The sequence below is a fragment of the Nelumbo lutea genome, chromosome 3 (genome assembly GCF_056320005.1).
Source record: "Nelumbo lutea isolate HS-2025 chromosome 3, American lotus-T2T, whole genome shotgun sequence".
Classification (NCBI taxonomy): Eukaryota; Viridiplantae; Streptophyta; class Magnoliopsida; order Proteales; family Nelumbonaceae; genus Nelumbo; species Nelumbo lutea.
The window spans coordinates 1,372,402-1,389,715 of NC_142686.1; the positions used below are offsets into that span (position 1 = coordinate 1,372,402).

General features: G+C 36.3%; 2 protein-coding genes across 2 annotated transcripts; both read right to left on the bottom strand.

The window, feature by feature from the left end:
- Positions 1-322: 322 nt before the first annotated feature.
- TRA2 (Aldolase-type TIM barrel family protein) lies at positions 323-4,449 on the bottom strand. The gene is made up of 7 exons (XM_088981653.1): positions 3,674-4,449; positions 2,661-2,832; positions 2,337-2,386; positions 1,557-1,857; positions 1,249-1,437; positions 972-1,154; positions 323-803 (listed from the first exon to the last, which is right to left on the bottom strand). Exons 1-7 carry the CDS (start codon positions 3,850-3,852, stop codon positions 558-560), a joined length of 1,320 nt encoding a protein of 439 aa, XP_088837779.1. The 5' UTR covers positions 3,853-4,449; the 3' UTR covers positions 323-557.
- Positions 4,450-9,630: 5,181 nt separating this feature from the next.
- LOC148862309 (putative beta-1,4-xylosyltransferase IRX10L) lies at positions 9,631-16,022 on the bottom strand. Its single transcript, XM_088981654.1, has 4 exons — positions 15,551-16,022; positions 12,693-13,081; positions 11,332-11,573; positions 9,631-10,392 (listed from the first exon to the last, which is right to left on the bottom strand). Exons 1-4 carry the CDS (start codon positions 15,660-15,662, stop codon positions 9,879-9,881), a joined length of 1,257 nt encoding a protein of 418 aa, XP_088837780.1. The 5' UTR covers positions 15,663-16,022; the 3' UTR covers positions 9,631-9,878.
- Between the last annotated feature and the right edge of the window lie 1,292 nt (positions 16,023-17,314).

Genomic DNA, 17,314 nt, shown 5'->3' on the forward strand with positions numbered 1-17,314 from the left:
ATCACTGAATTTCAAAAAACATTGAATAGTGCTCCATTTCTGATTTTCCATAAATTTCAAAAAAAGAATAATAAAACTTTTTAGCTAGAAACAATGTGATTCCCATCTCTCAAGTCCCAAGGTAGAGCGAAGGCAAATTTCCGGTCGAGATCAAATTTGACCATTTCATAAAACTAAAATCACCTCTGCCTGATAGAGATCAGGTGGTGGGGCAACAGATCAAAGAACCAAACCAACTTGATTCAAGGGTCAAGGATTGATGGGCCATCCATTATGGACCAACAATCCCATGTGATTTGATAGATACACATGTCAATAACCATTGTGGTAATCTTTCTTTTTATTTTTTATTTTTATTTTTGGAGGGGTAAGAAGATCAACTTGATTTTATTCACCCATTTACATCTCTAAGTGCTTAAAGGCCTAGGTGAAAACTCACAATACCTCAATTAACAATAAACACAACCATCGCAGCACCAATTACCTGTATTTACAGCTGAAGAAATCAAAACATCTTTATTGTAGTCACTTCCACGGTGTTCTGAATATACCTAGACTCACAGACTTACTAAGTTAAGGGAATTTGCCTTCTCCTGCAGGGTGTTAAGCAGGCTGTCAAAGCTCTTCTTGAAGGACTCTACCCCTTCAAGTTCCAGCTGTGACCCTACCTCGTTCCAGTCAATCCCCAACTTCTCAAGTGCACTATATATGCCTTCAGCCTCTGAAATGTTGGAATCAATTGTCCTTGATGCAGTACCATGGTCGATAAATGCTTGGAGAGCTTGGTCAGGCATGGTTGAGACCTGAAACAAAGAGGACAGAGTAACTAACATTTACTGAGAGAGCTCCAAATAAATCATGCATTTTCCTTCTGAAAGTGGTTTCATCTTAATGACATTTGATCACAAAATTGAAATAGCATCTGATATCCGCATTAATAGACAGGTCATCATTGAGAGTAAAAGGCTCACCGTGTCTGGTCCTATAAGAGGATCGACATATAAGGTGTCAGGGTAGGCTGGATTCTTAACACTTGTTGATGCCCAGAGGACCCTCTGCTTCTTGGCACCTTTCTTGACCAGAGCCTCCCATCGTGGACCAGAGAACTTTTTCTGGTAAAGCTTGTATGCCAGCACTGCCTGAGCTACTGCAGCCTATGGAAATTCAAGTAATAACAATGAGAAAAGCTACTTTCTAAAATTCTTTCAGATACTTCCCACTGAGGATATTAGAAAACATTTTATATACCTTCCCTCGGAGGTTAAGAGCCTCTGGGGTTCCTATCTTCTCAAGCAACTTGTCCACAAGGGTGTCTACACGACTGACAAAGAAGGAAGCTACACTTGTAACCCTAGAAAGGTCACTCAGTCCAGAAGATTCAAGGCCATCCAAGTAAGCATCAATTACTGCTTCATATCGGGAGAGAGAGAATATGAGCTGTAACATAGAATAAGTGAAATCAAAATGCTGCAAACTAAATGAAAAAAATCTCTACGAAAAATGGTAGCTGTTTTATGCAACTCTTAGAAAGGCCAGAAAGTGTGGTATGAACTTACAGTTACATTGACACTTATACCAAGTGAAATAACCTCCTTGACAGAAGGGACACATTCTGCTGTAGCAGGGATCTTTATATATACATTGGGGCGGTCAACAACCTTATGAAGCCATTTTGCAGCTTCAACAGTACCTTTTGTATCATCAGCAAGTTTAGGAGAAACTTCAACAGAGACATAGCCATCAGCTGCATCAGTTTGATCATAGATCGGCTCGAAAAGTTTGCATGCATCTTGAATGTCCTTTACCACGAGTTCCCAGTATGCACTTTCAATGTCTTTTCCTGCTTGTACAAGCTCTCTACAAAATCCAGTTCAAAGTCAATTGTGGGTTTCAGAATCTCAAACAAAGATCACTTTCAACACCTCAGTCTCAACTTAAATACAAGGTTTGGACTTATGAAGTTATGAATCACCTCAAACAGATAACATGAAAAGCAAATAGGGCCTCCAAAGATCTGGATACTGAACTCAGTTTTAAAACCAACACAAAAATGCAAATAAATACACTCATTAATCATGTGCACAAACAAGCAAGGACTTTAGACACCAAACATTAAGTCAACTTGGTAGTAAGTTCATTCCATCTCTACATTTTTTTTTTTTTTTTGACTGGACATCTCTACATAGTTCATACATAATGTCTAAACCAGAAGGTGGCATCTAAGAAACTGATCCCTTGTCCCACACTCAGGCAGTCTCTCGATTACCATGAAAGCAAATTGCAATTAGCTATATTGTCATAACAGTATTTGAGACAAGGATATATAATGGAAATACCTGAATTGCTCATTGTAGGCATTTGATGTTGATATAGCTTTCTGGAAAATCTGAAATTAGATTTATTTAACATCTCATTAGATGGAACCTAAAGATAAATGAAGTAGAAGCAATATCTAAAAGAAGCAAGCGAAATGCATTGCAATGACAAAGAAACAAATGTCTTGCATTATTTGCAAAATTAATTGCATTTAAGACATGAAGCTCGTGTATTTTCTATTTCAAATTCAGTGATAAAAATAATAAAAGATAGCATAGTTCTTGCACTTAAGGAGGAAACTAACAGATAAAAGAAAACAAGAAAGCAAAAGGTTATGTAGTTACCGCTGGGTTGCTGGTGACACCTCTAACTCCACTTGCAATCAGTGGTAGCAAATCTGTGACAGGACGGCATAGATTATCGTACCAAGGGCTCTGCCCTTGCAGCTCATAGAGATCATGAAGTGTGGTTCTTTTTATTTGGGCCCCATTTCCATCAATTTGAGAACATCTAACTCTGTAGTGGAACATTATTGGATAAATTTTCAGATTAGGAGAAACAAGAAACCGAAATAATACCAACAAAATGCACCCTACCACCCAAAAAAACCTAAAAAAAAAAAAGGAAAGAAGCAATACAATTGTTATTAGTATTTTTTGTTACTATTTATCAAAAAGACCAAAGACATTTTTTAATCAGTAAAAGACCCACGATATTGCATTGGAAGCAACACAGGCATTTATCTTATTCAACCGTGCATCATGTGTCCATTTACCTGGTCCATAAAAAAGTGTACATCTGGGTGGACTAACAACACTTTAGCAACTACAAACAAGCAATGTTAATAATAGATGGATGATGGTCGAAAATAGAAAGCCCTTTCCAGTTTGCCACCTAAGCCCTCAAGTGTAAGAATTCCAGGATCATGTACATCTAATAGCTTTGCTATATGGCATGTCTAGCTAATCCACCCAGAAGCTTAAAAATGGGTTCCATGCCAATGGCACACATTATTGGCTAACATATAATAAACTCTCAAGTCTTAACAGCATCTGTGGAAGATCTTCTTTTCCTTTTCCTTTTTCTTTCCTCTTTTTTTTTTTTTTTTTGCGGGGGGGGGGGGGGGGGGGATCATGATCTAGTTATTTCAGGCAGAATAATTACCAACCCAAGAATGGAAACAAATTGGGAACAGATAATTAATGAAATAATCTCCATTTAATATGTTAAGCAATAACCATCGAACCATGAATCAAACAAAATATATATGGAAGTCAGCAAATTTTAGCATTTCATGTAAACAACATAGAAACTATCATCCAACAATCAGTATCAATTACGAAAAAGCAAAACTTACACCAACGGCCTCCTTTCAACATGATCTCTTCGAATCGTTAGTTTAGACGATGAGAACCCTCTGTTAACGAGAGATCGAGCGTGGAAAGCGACCAGAGGTCTTGATTCGGAGGATCTAAACCTGGGAGAAGATGATGAGGAAGCAAAAGTTGGATTTGCGAGCTTGGAAATGGAGGCCATGAGATCAAGAGAGAGAGAGAGAGAGATGGCGAGGGCGAGGGTCGATGAAAACGAGAACGATGTTAGGGTTTTAAATGGTTTTAATAATTTGAGGACAAGAGAGGGTTACTTTCAGGGTTGAGAGTTTACAGTTGACCCGGCGAGTAGACGTTGTATCAGAACTCAGAAGAAATGGCAAAATGGGAAGATCGTTTCGCATAAAAAAAAAAAAAGCCGCTACGCGTATGGGCGCACCCTTAGGCTATAACCGTGAATCACAGCTCTCAATGTATTGATGTGGCCCACCTTAATTCGGCATAATTGACGTTAAGGTAAGCCACAGCAACACATCGAAGGTCATGATTTCACTCTTTTAGCTTTGAGCTAAAACCATGGGCATAGCGGATTTGTGCTCAGATCACATTTGAAATTTGATAGATTTCAGGAGAGAGAAAGGGATAGACGCCATTTTAGCGGTGGCGGGTCCGGTGTATCTGCCAAGGTAGGTGAAGATCGCGCAGGACTGTTATGCCCCCTTCTAACTTCTTTAACCCGAGTCGGATCTGCCCTACACACCAGTCTCACGCATCATATTTCAGCCACACATCGGAACTAACACGCACTATAAAGATTAGATTGGTGCGGGGAAGGCTTTCTAAGGAATTTCTGATAATTCAGGGGAGGTTTAAGTAATTAATCTTTATTTTTATTAATATAATTAAAATTATAATAAAATTTCTTCATCGTAAAACTAACACGTATACATTTTAATTTGTAGTTTGATTCCAATGCAATGGTGGGTGTTGAGTATGAAATACATTACAATAGTCGTACGGCACTAAAATAAATAGATATTTTTTCTTTTCGAAACCCACAAAACAAAACATGAATATGAATAAATAGAACTATAAATAATTGGGAAGAAGGTGAAGGGCAATCTGGTCATTTTAGATAGGGAAGGGTTGGTGAGAATAAGATATTTTTGGTTGGTGTACACGTGTTTTAATAAGAAGGGTTGTCGTCTCTTCAAAACCTCCAAAGGGGGGGGGGGGGGGGATAGAAGAAAGAGGAAGATGGTTACGGCTATCAACATAGCACAAAGGTCAATTTAGATGGTGGGAATGGAAATGGAAAAGGCCAAAAGGGGACACATTCCCTACACGGCTATTCCACACCTTCCCAGTTCCCAACGAGTTACACAACGGGTATGGCCCATCCCCCCAGCCCATGACCCCTCGGCCTTATCAACCAAATCGAATTTTTTGCCCACTATTCTCTATCCACGCTCTACCCACATTGGATTGGATGTTGTCTTGTTTGTGAGATGCGCGTCTATATGCATTGTGGATAAGGTACTGGTAGAGAAAGACAGAATCTGAAATCGGATTTGGATTTATTTTTCTAACACGTTTTAACCGTATATCTAAAATATCTCTGTAATTGTAATTTTTTATTCACATAAAATATTTTTATTGTACAGCAGAAACTTGCTGTGAGGTTGGTGTAAGGTGCACTCCAAGGAGCAGATCCAAATTCTTCTTTTATCAACCAATTAATTGGCATTTTGCAGCATAGGTCCATCTTTGACTAATCTAACCTAACCTACTTTTGGCCGAGGCCATTAGTTACTCCAAATCCGTGGAATTGAGCAGATCCAAATTCTACGATCCTAGTTGCGATTAAAATCCATCAAGGTTCCGCTGGCTGACCCGTCATCTGGCTTTTTCCCTTTTCTGTAAGTTTGCGAGAATTAAAACACAGTAAGTAAATGGGAGATGCAATCAATCCACTAGCCTAGAGATCTCCTTCCAAGAAATATGATCTTTTGGGCTTTAATTTTAATTTTCCTAATCCTTTGCCGGTATGAGGCAGGAATGTAAATTCAAGTCGTTAATGCTCCCACAACATAAGGAAAACTATATCTGCTACCACTAAGACACTCAACTCAAACTCATGTAGTATTTATGGTCAAAGTTTGGTTCATCTATTTTCATTATGCATGGGAATAATTTAATATTAGGTATTGGATAGGCTTTCACACAGCAGTTTACGGGTTATATTAACCTGTTTGGAGCAATGTTTTAAAAATCGATTTGGAGTCAAAGTCGTTCTGGCCACTGGTTTTTAGGTCAACAGTTCCATCATCTTGATTTAAATGGACAGTCTTTTTTGACAAAAAAATTGAAAGATTAAAATAAAAATGGACAAAAACTATTAAACGGGTCGATGATTCGAATGTCCAAGTCAACGGGCATTGACCAATTCAACGGTATTTTGTCTAAGGCGAGCTTGGAATAAAATAGATCTGGTTGCCTGAACAGTTCCTGGGCCAAATCGTCTGACTGTCTGAATCAATAACAGTTCAAAAACCTTGCTTTAAAGGATTTATGGGATTATATGAGCCGAGAAACCCAGAAAGTCATGAATTTGCATTTGATAAAAATCCAAAAAGGTAAAAATAGGTTTGTATGAGCCGTAAAATTGATTTTCTAATGAGATATCTTCTCCAAAACCATTCAATCAAAGCAGAAGCTCTCCCAAAAGAGCTACAATTTAAGTCAAAGGCACACATGATTTTATTGTAACTTGTGGGAGCTAATCCTGAGTTCTGTTTGGAGTTGATGAACTGAGAGTCAGGTCTACACTTGGAAGATAAAATAGGTCCAAGCTGAACTGGAGTTGATTGCTTTTTCTATTTTTTTTTTTAGGAGTGGATTCGGGCCAAGCCAAGCCAAATATTTAACTATTCGAGTTTAGCTCACTAATAAACTATCAAGTTCAAGTTCAATTATGAACTAAACATTTTATAAAAATAAAAAATATACATATAAAAATTAAGAGATAAAAATTTATTATTATTATTATTATTATTATTATTATATATTTAAGCTCGCGAGCCTCATAAACTAAGCTTTATTGAGCTCGATCTACTCATGACCACCCCTACTTTTTGAAGGGTTACACAACCCACGATCCATAGTTGCAATTGGAGACAAGAAGTCAGGGCAGATTGATCAAATGAAGCAGTACGGTGAGGAGCAACCGTGCTGAGATGAGAATATAAAGGACTTTTACTTAGGGTGAAATTTTTCACAAGTACTCAGCAATCTCCACAATGATGTGTAGGTTCATTAAGGAGGTTTAAGAGAATCACCCGGCCCATTTTCACTCGAGGGAAAGCTGTCAATATTTAGATGGAATAAAATTATCTATTTTAATAATGATATTTTATGATTAAAACGATTATTGTCTTATTTATTTAATATTATTAAAATAAATAAATAAATACACTTAATCGAATAAATAGATTCCCGAAAAACGAACGGAACCTCAAAAGAATATCATCCTCAGCCTCAGCGGTAGGACAAAAAAACTGAAAGGCCTAGATTAGAAGGCCATAACCATGAGTAATCCTTGTTTGAAAGCAGGTGGTTCAACATCCAGAACTTATTTCTATCAAAACCGAATATAGACTACTAAGTGATAACATTATTAGAACAGAAACAAAATTAGGCCTTTCTGTTAGGCAATAAAAAATATATCTAAATTATTAAAATCCTTCTACCAATCACAACAGCCAAGTCACAGAAGCAACACCAATCAGTCTCAGGTAATGTAAATGCATCACATGGAAGGGGAAGGTGGCGAATGATTTTTCTTTTTTCTTCCTTCCTCACAAAATTTACCAATGCCAATCAAATTAATTATTCTTGAATTTTTTTTATACCAATTTTCAGTTCCGGCATCTTCCTTTTCAAGTGACTTAGTTGTTAGTAGGTCCTCACAAACTTCATGGAATATATATATATATATATATATTTCAATTGGGTTGTTGGGTTATGGTCATGAGCCAACCACCCGTTACCGAACACCCTCAACAACTAAACCAAAACAAGTGACGCCAGATATGTGGTTTGTTATTTTAGGAGGACGATCGCATTTATATCGGCCCAATACAGATTTCTGAATTCCTTACACATCTTTAAATATTCAAAATGTCAAAACACTCCCACTCCTGCCTAAAAGTCATTTTCCCAGAATTTTTTTTTATGCAAAAGTAAACCGTATTCCATTCAACCAAGAATCTTGTATGAATACAAAGAATTGGTAACAGTAAAGCCTATAAACAATTTCTTAAAAAGAACAAAATATACATAAGTAGTGGTGGGTAAAAGAGAAGAAAAGAACTTCTTCAATTGACAAATGGTGAGTTAAGAATCACCAACTGAAGAAATAGCAATCAGTGCAGCTCAATCCACAAAAATTGAGAGAAATAGACAGGAGGGACGTCAAACGAAGTGTCGGAGATAGCACGATCGGAGAAAGCTGCAAAAAACGCAAAGCCCCAAATAACTGCACCCGTTACAAACAATGGAACCTATTCCAAAAGCTACAACTGGCGGTGAAAATAATCGGGAAAAAGCCATGAATGGCAAACCAAGGCAGCAATCGTGGCCACCACCCAACACCGAAAGAATGAAGAGTTTGCCATCTGTACCAGAATACCTGCACAATAGAAACAAATAAAAAACAAAAAGAACAAAGAAGAATAACGGGTGAGAGGAAAAATGAGGGGGATGGGAGAAGAGTGAAGAACTGAAACAATGGAATGGAAGAATTAGGAGGGAGAGAGAGGAATGAGGAGAGGGGAGAAGAAAAACAAGAGAACGACTAGAGAGAGAGAAAGGAAGAAGAAAAGGAAAGGGAGAGGGGGGACTCCCGAAGGGGAGCCACCCCAGTGGACCGATGGCAGAAGAGGAAACGATGAAAGGCGGACGAAGAGAATAACCTTGAGGAAGCCTCGAGAGAAGGCTCTCCCTAAACGGAGAGAGAAAAAACCTCTGGAAATCCCGGAGAGGAAACAGGGAGAGTTTACCCCCGAGTTTTTACAAGCCAGAATTGAACTTGATGTGATATATTTATTTTGTTATGATTTTAAGAAAGCTAGACTCTTCAGGTAGTTGAAAAATAAAACGTTACATGCATTTTCAGTTGTGTAGTGTTTTTGCCTTTTTCCAAACCGGAAGTCAAAATATTTCCAGTACTTAACATGGATGCTTATATTTTATATTTAATAAAGCAAATGATATTAAAATCCATTTTATGGGCTTTGTTTGGGGCCATTGCGTTTCAAAAGTGTTCAAATTTGCCAACAATCAACAACACCATCATCTATTTATGAAAAAAAAAAAAAACTCCTTTAGACTCGTTTCCTTCTCGCAAAATTTGGTCTTCACACCATCTTCGCAATATTTGCAGTCGTGCATCTTTTTAGGGACATGTTGCTATAAATAAATCAATAAAAATATACAAATAGGGAGATGTTCCCAATCAATGCACAGTTGCCACAAAATTGGGATTCAATACGACAAGGGTATGATATCTCAAAAAATTTCGACATGCCACGTTGCATTGTTGATTCAAGAAATGTTATTTGATGATGCAGAGCCATCCCACCACCCGAGTCTGGGAGTCTGGACCTGAGGTATACCCAGTGAGGAGCAGATCCCATTTCCAAAAATCAGCTTGCCAACACAATTAAACAGTGTTTTCTTGTTTTTTTTTTTTTTCCTTTTCTATGACTGTGATCCATAAGAACCTCATGGCAGCACTTGTAAAAGGGGCATGGGAGATTTAAAAGAGTGCAACACCAAAACAGTCGCCCTAAGTCAGATTTCTGGAAATCATGTTTTTGTTCTTGAAAACTTAAGGGTGTTTCTACGAATTATAACTGAAAACATTTTCACTTTGATTTGAGCAGATGTGATTCCTACAAACGTTCAAACAATAAGACAAACATTTATGTGAGCAAATAATGCCCAAACTTCAGCATTTAGAACAAATTTCAATTCCCCAATAAGGCCAAAGTTACAATTTTCTAATTGACACATCTACATCTGCAAAAAAAAAGATGGGGAATGTATAAGGCAAATTCCACGAAATGGAGATATACACTTAATATTGGAGGCCATAACCTTGATCCAATGACACAACAAAGAGGTTGGGGCCAATCTACACACAATGTAAGTAAGACTAAGACACTGGTACTACCAAGGTTTCAAGTCTCCCACTGGTCCCGCGGTCCAGTTTAATATCTTCTCACCAGGCTTCAAGTAAGTTCCTTTGCCATGTGGCAGCTTACGAGCAAGCCCATTTAGTATCTGATGGAAAGCATCTCCTGGCTGAGCAGGTTGTGGAAACAACATCGCTTGCTTCATTGAAGGGTTGGCAAGCAATCTCTGCTTCCTCAATATTACTTCTGGTGGTATTGAGGTGAGGATGGTATCCAAGTTTGGAACATCCTTCTCTGCTACAAACACTCCAATTTCCTCCCATGGGATTGCATCCGCGAAGGGTAAAACGATGTCATCTGCTATGATAACAGGAATGCAGCCAAATATCACCCCTTCAACCAATCTAGGACTCCACGGGGCCCACCCCAGAGGGCACAAACAAAAGACAGCCCGCTGCATGTCTTCATAGTAAGTTGTTGGGTGCTCTGTGGATATGTCAAAAAGAGGATTATCCTTGAAGTTCTCCCACACTGATGCTCTTGCACCTCTGTAAAATAAAAAACCAAAGTTATAACACGTCTGTTTAGTAAAGCTAAAGCCTTCAACCTCGGGGTCACAAGAGAACTCAAATTTAAACTGCTGCAGGGGATTGTTTTTGTAGCTTTTACACAAAGGGCTCCACAGGAAACTTGTTAATGGACACACTTTCTTAGAAGCACAGCTAAAAATCACAGATGAGGGTGAAATGGATTTTGGAATTTCATTTGTCTAAGGTAGCTCTTGAGAAATCAGTCTAGAAAATAGTCTGATCAATTTAAATTTTTAAACAGTATAAAAGGGCAATTTTCACCATCTAAAAGGAATATTTAAGTAACAAGTTTTACACCTGAAGACATGGTTGCTTCCTAAAAAGCAACCCAACACTTCGAAATTTTTGGCTTCTCATGAAAACCCACCTCAAGGCTTTATTATAGAAATGCAGATCCAAGAATATCTGCCAAACACCACCTAATGTGTGATTACGTCTTTATGTGTCTGCACTCTGCAGTAATGACACTAAAAGAACAAATACTACCAGCACTTCTGACCTTAATGAAAGTCTACAAGGCATGCAAGCATGTGGAACTCATGCAGGGATGGGGAAAATGGAGAATCCAAAATTAAATTTATTCCCATGTAAGATATATACTGGGAAAAAGAATGGCCACGTTTACTTCTCCACATCTCAGTGGGTCTTTATTCCAAGTCTTTGCTATTCCCTTTCATCTTTCCTCTATTCCAAAGTAATGCGTTAGACTAAGCTGCATTATTCCTGACGGGGGTATTTCCAGGGAATACCACTAGAATTATGGGCCTGATAACCAATCATTTCCCTCCTAGCAATGTCTACTGTTATGTCATCGGTTGACTTGCAGAAGATTTAGACTAAGATAGCCTTAAGTTTCTTAATAACTTGATTGATTTCAGAAGCATAAAAGAAATATACCTGGCATAATAACCACCTTCAGGATCATTTCCTACATCGTAAAACAAACCACGGAAGTACACAAAGATGGACCGAGGAGTATCAGGAGGAATTAAATGGGCTTGCATCTTCTGTGGGGGAGCATACGGAGGAATTGTAATGGAACCCTCTTTTAAGCAAACATGATTCCGCTGTCCAAAAGTTTGAACCAAGGTAGCACGTTGGAGCAATGGAAGGATACCTCGTTCAATAGCTTTCTCTTCCTAAAGTAATGGAGACGAACAAACAATAAGATATCAATTAAAGTAAGAACTGTTTGTTTCATTATGTTAATTTACAGCTGGATACAATTTTACAGTCAAATGCAAGATGAAAGGCTTATGAAACTAAGAAATCTAAGGTACTTGCATTGACTTCAAGGAAAAGAAAGAAGTAGCTCTATCCAATTCCACCAGTGTTCACTGGTCCTACTCTGCTTGTCCTAAGCCCAGACAAAGGAGGTTGTGTCAGGTTGCCAGCTGGCAATAAAAACCTTCTACCAAACCTTTAAGAACATGAATTGGAATTGAATTGCCAACTTCGGATAGGCCATCCAATTAGATGTTCCTAACTGTTTAGTGTATGCCATTTGTTTGGAAACTCAAATACCATGTACTATACTACTATTTATATGAAAGAATTCTCTAGGTTGGATAAAGAAATTTAATCAGATTAAATATTGGCAGAGAGATTAACCAGTAGGTCAAAACAAACTTGCACCTATGCCACATACTGACCAAGTTACCTAAACCCCAGAAAAACTTCCAAAATACTGTATTGAATAGAGACATATAATATGGTATGGAATCCATTCTGGACATTGGCTCATCAGCCATGGAATATTTGATAAAAGTAATTTAAGAGCCTAGAAGCTAGAAAAAAGAGTTTACAAAAAAAAATCTAGAAAAATGACGTATAAAAAATTGAAAAGAAATTATAAAGCAAGGTTAAAATGGTGAAAAGATATTAACAGCAACAGTAATCTTTGACAATTATAAACTGTTATATCAGTAATAACAATGATAACATGGTGGCTACTGACAATATTTCATAACTATTTCAATATCTATTGTTAGGAAAAATAATGTTTAAATATTTGACACAAGAAGAAAATCAGGTATTACTAATTAATAGTAAATGATATGAAGAGCCAAAACCAAAAGACAACAGATTAATTAATGATATAAGGGTTGATCATAAGATTTTCACAACTACTTAACAATTATAATTGGCATTCTAGGAGCCATGAGTAAAGCTATACCTATATCCCAGTTCCCTAAGATTGGAAGCCTAGAAAGTCTTATACAGAGAAACATGGTCAAAGTGAAAGTTAAGCTACTTACTTGATAGTGAAAGCAGGCACCAAAATCATGGGGAACAACAAAGAAGTGATCAGCCCCTTCTGATCTATTCCAGTAAGGCCAGTTTGAAGAGATCAGCTGGATTGCACTTCTCATCATTCGTGGAGATTTGAAGGGCAACGGAAGCCCATTGGGCGTAAGGTCACAAGTTGAGTATACAGGGGTGTAGAACCAATCAGCTTCCTCGGGATTGAGTGTTCTAACTGGGCTGGATAACAGAAATCTATGCATGAAAATTTCAGCAGCAAACATATGGGTAAGGCATCTTTGATCCTTCTGCAGGATCTTTTTGTTGTATTTGCTTGGAAGTTCATAAACAAAAACTTTCAACCTCCCTACAGGATCATCTTCCAAGACATCACCGGCACTTCCTACAGTTAATGAGAATAAAACCACAGTCATGGATCTCATGCTTGAAGATTTCTAGTAAATGATTTTTTTTTAATAAATTATATTTCATACACACACAAGCAAAATAAAAGCACAACTTCAAAAAACTTACCCACAAAATTATAAAGTTGACGACTTCTGGAAAATTGCACAATATCCTTAATAGAATTTGCATAAAAAATTAAGGCATAGGAAACTGTTTCTTGTAAAAGATCTTCTGTAGTAAGTTTTTGCTAGATTTCTGAACATATCATATAATTTTGTGAGATTAAAAAGAAAAGCGCAAACAAACACCATCATATTCATGCAGGCACATAAATATGAAGCACAATCATAAACTTAACCAGAACTCAGGAGATTGGGGCAAGCTTCAAATTTATTTTGTGTCAAATACAAGCTTGAGCTTGGACAAGTAATAAAAAAGATGGAATCTATACAAATTTTGATTAGGTCAAGAATAAGCCAGTCTTTTTGACGAATTTCAAGGTTGGACCTGTGGAACAGAGATGTAAATAACTGAGTCAACTTAATCGCTTTGCTGCTTGGAAGAAAGTTCCGCAGCATCTCTCCCACCCATGGGTATGCTACAATGGCATCTTAGTCATTACAAGAGCAGATCTACAATATTCCTCATAGTCATGGCAGAGCAAAAGAAGGAAAAACAACAAATTACATCGAAATGCACGCATTCCAGAGTAAATTACAAGAGCAGATCTACACTAGCCCTTGGATTATTCACTTACTGATAAAGAGGACAATCAATCAAACAATACATCCCAAATCCAATATGGAGGGCCCTTTCTAACCATAGGGTTAAAAGGATGCATAATGTTGATTCACAGAATTGGCTAGTACAAATAATAAACGGGAAGCAAATAAAACCTTAATAACTTTAATTTATTCATTTCCTTCCCAAATTACAATAGATGGACAACCGACAAGCATGAAAGAGAAGTGCACGTCAGAGGATATAATAGTACCTCAGACAATAAATCTTGTGAAAAGTATACCTGCTGAGACAAAAAAGCAATGACTGACTCATTTGACAACATAAACCACAGGTCCATCTGAATTACCCAAAGTGGGAACAGACAGATTATAGATCTCTGGATTATTCCAATGTTCTTTTTCTTGTCAATTCTTTTAGTAATCATCCAAATATTGGTTGTTGTGCTCTAAACTGAGAGGGATCTGGGATCCCTGAAGCAGAATCAGCTATGACATGGAGGAGCCTTTAGTTGGTTATGTGCTTTTTTTTTATCAATAGTTGATTTATGTGCTTCAATGAAGAGAACATCCCATCTTGTTGAGTTGAACTCTATACTTGAAGGGCTGCAAGCTGTAAGAGATTATAAGTTCCCTAGATCTTTCTTTAGGGACTGAAAGACAAACATTTGGTCCATTACACTTTGATAGAATGCCTATTTTGGTGTGCTAACTGCAATCTTTGCTCAACTGGATCTTTCACTCATTCATTCATTTTGAGCATTTGGGTACAGTACAAAGTTGTAGCCCCTCCTGCATCTAGAAATTTTATAATATGTCCCTCATTCCCGGAAAAAAAAAGGCCTCGAAGTTTCTCTTTCTTGAATATTGCATAAGATCTTGCAAATTCTCTCAACTTTGGGTTCCAGATGAGATTTTGGTAGTTAACCAACCACACCTTATTGAAGCTAGGGAAACATAAACCGGGCAAAAGAGTCAATTTTAGTTTATAAACCAGTTAAATCCGGTGCATTAGACACAAAATTCACCACATTCCAAACTCCAGATTATAGCAGTGCTTCATGCTCTAATATTCTCACGTTCTATAATCAAGACGGTACCTCTCAAATTCATCAAATACCATAGATTTTAATTTTCTTTTTTTTTTTCAAAACATTTGCTCAACATAATTAGAGACCATATATATATATATATATATATATATATATATATATATATAGAGAGAGAGAGAGAGAGAGAGAGATAGATAGATAGACAGATAGATAGATTTGACTCTTAATTCCAGCAACATAATTGAGAAGTATCAACTAACAAGAGGCATAACTCAGTTCAATTTCCGCAAAACAAATATTCAACTTCACTCTATTATCAAAGAGTGTCAAGATATCAGCACCAGCCTCAACATCAATATCTTATATATGCATGTCCTAAGGGAAGCTAATTTTGCAGCCGATCGGTTAGCTCCCTTGGACACCAGCATACTATATCGGACTCAAAGTGTCAAGATGTAAAATTATACTTTATTTGGTTGTTTGATGCGTATGGCCTTGTAAGAAACTCTGATTTGTAAACCTCTCTATTTTATCAAAAAAAAAAAAAACTCAGTTTCTCGGATCAAGCTCCCAAACTTTAACTAATATCAGGATTCAAGAAAACAAAAGATTGAAAACCAGCCTAAAATTCCAAACTAAGCCGAACAATGAATAGAAATCAGAGAAACCCACCTGAAATTCTCTCCGTCCGTTGACTCTGGTCGAGCTTCTCAGCACCAATTCCCAAAATAAAAGCCGGAGTAATAACAACAAAATTAAACAAAACCCATATGGGAATTTTCATTTTTTCCCCTCCTCGAAAACCCAATCTCTAATCTGAGACTCAAAAAGCAGATACTGGAATAGAAATCTTGAGATGGGTTTTCGGGGGTTCAGCCCAAAGAGAAAGGCGAAGATTTATTTATGGGAAGAGATCGTTGGTACGTCGTGCGCAGGGTGGTTGAGAGCCTTGTTTTCTTATGTTTCGGGTTTCGAGAATGAATAAGAAATTGATGCTACAGATTTTCAGAAGGTAGTGATTGATGGAGAAATGCTGAGAGAAATTGCTTGAAGAAACGGAGAAGAGGAGCTTTGGGTTTTACTTTTCGGTTATTTGTCAGGGAAGATTAGAAATCCTTTTTTCATGGATGGCTAGATTAAAGATTACTAGGCCCAGGCCCGGCCCTATATAAAACCCGAAGCCCAATTTTGATAGATATTTTATAATATATTAATTATATATTATTAACAATATTATATATAATATTTTATATATTTAATACTGTTTTCTATTAATTTTATTATTATATAATATATACTATGTATTATTAACATATATATTATATTTCTGTTATATATTTAATATTATTGGGCCGGTTTTATTTGGGAAAGCCTAAGTTCAGCCCGAAAAATAGTCGGGCCCAACCCATTTTAAATCAGGTTTGGACAAAATTATGATCTTATATGGCTTGTATGATATATTAGACATGGATTCAGGGTTCTAAGTATCCATGCACCCCAATAGACTGAAAGGTGAGTATAGACAATTTGAACCATGCTCACCTTTTTTCAGTTTTTATTTTTATTTTTATTTTACAAGGTTAGTTTTATATTATTTAATTATTAAAAATAATTTTTTAAATACAATAAAAAAGGGGGTATTGGTACCCCAAAGATATGATACAATTTCAGTTAGAATCTTATCAAACTAGTTTTTATTTTTTTCTTAGAAGAACAAAACCATGGAAATCAAATTTTTTCTATTTAGGGATATGAATCAACATTTTTTAAGAACAAAGCATCCCTTTTTTGTTTATTACATATGCATTAGTGAAGAGTGACCATCTATATGATCCATGTGCTTTAAAAGAAATAGATTATCAAATATGAGATAAATGGGTAAATAGATAATAATAAAGTATGAACAATAAAACAAGTTGTTTTCTTATACATTTTATATGTATTTTTGTATTATTTATATATTTATTTATTTGCTCATCTATATATATATATATATATATCATTTTTTTGAATTTTTTTTCTTTTTCTAATTCCATGTCATATTTTAAACAACCAATGAAATGCACTTTCCCAATAACCTAAATAATCTCTTCCCCAACACTTATCCTAAATAATATCTTCTCTAATTCCTATTTATCTCCAAAATTATCTCAAATATAGTAGAGAGTTTCTCTCATAAGTTATCTTTAATTCCTATTTATCTCCAAAATTATCTCTAATTTAGTAAATAATTTCTCTCATAATTATCACTAATTCCTATTTATTCTCTCCCCTACTTTTTATCTATATCTATCTAGAGAAAGTTTGGAATAAAAAATTAAGAATTATTTAAATATTCTAACAAAATTATATAATAACTTTAAAATATTTATTAAAAGCATAAAAATAATTTTGTATTTTTACAAAATATATCATGAAATTATGTACTAACAATTT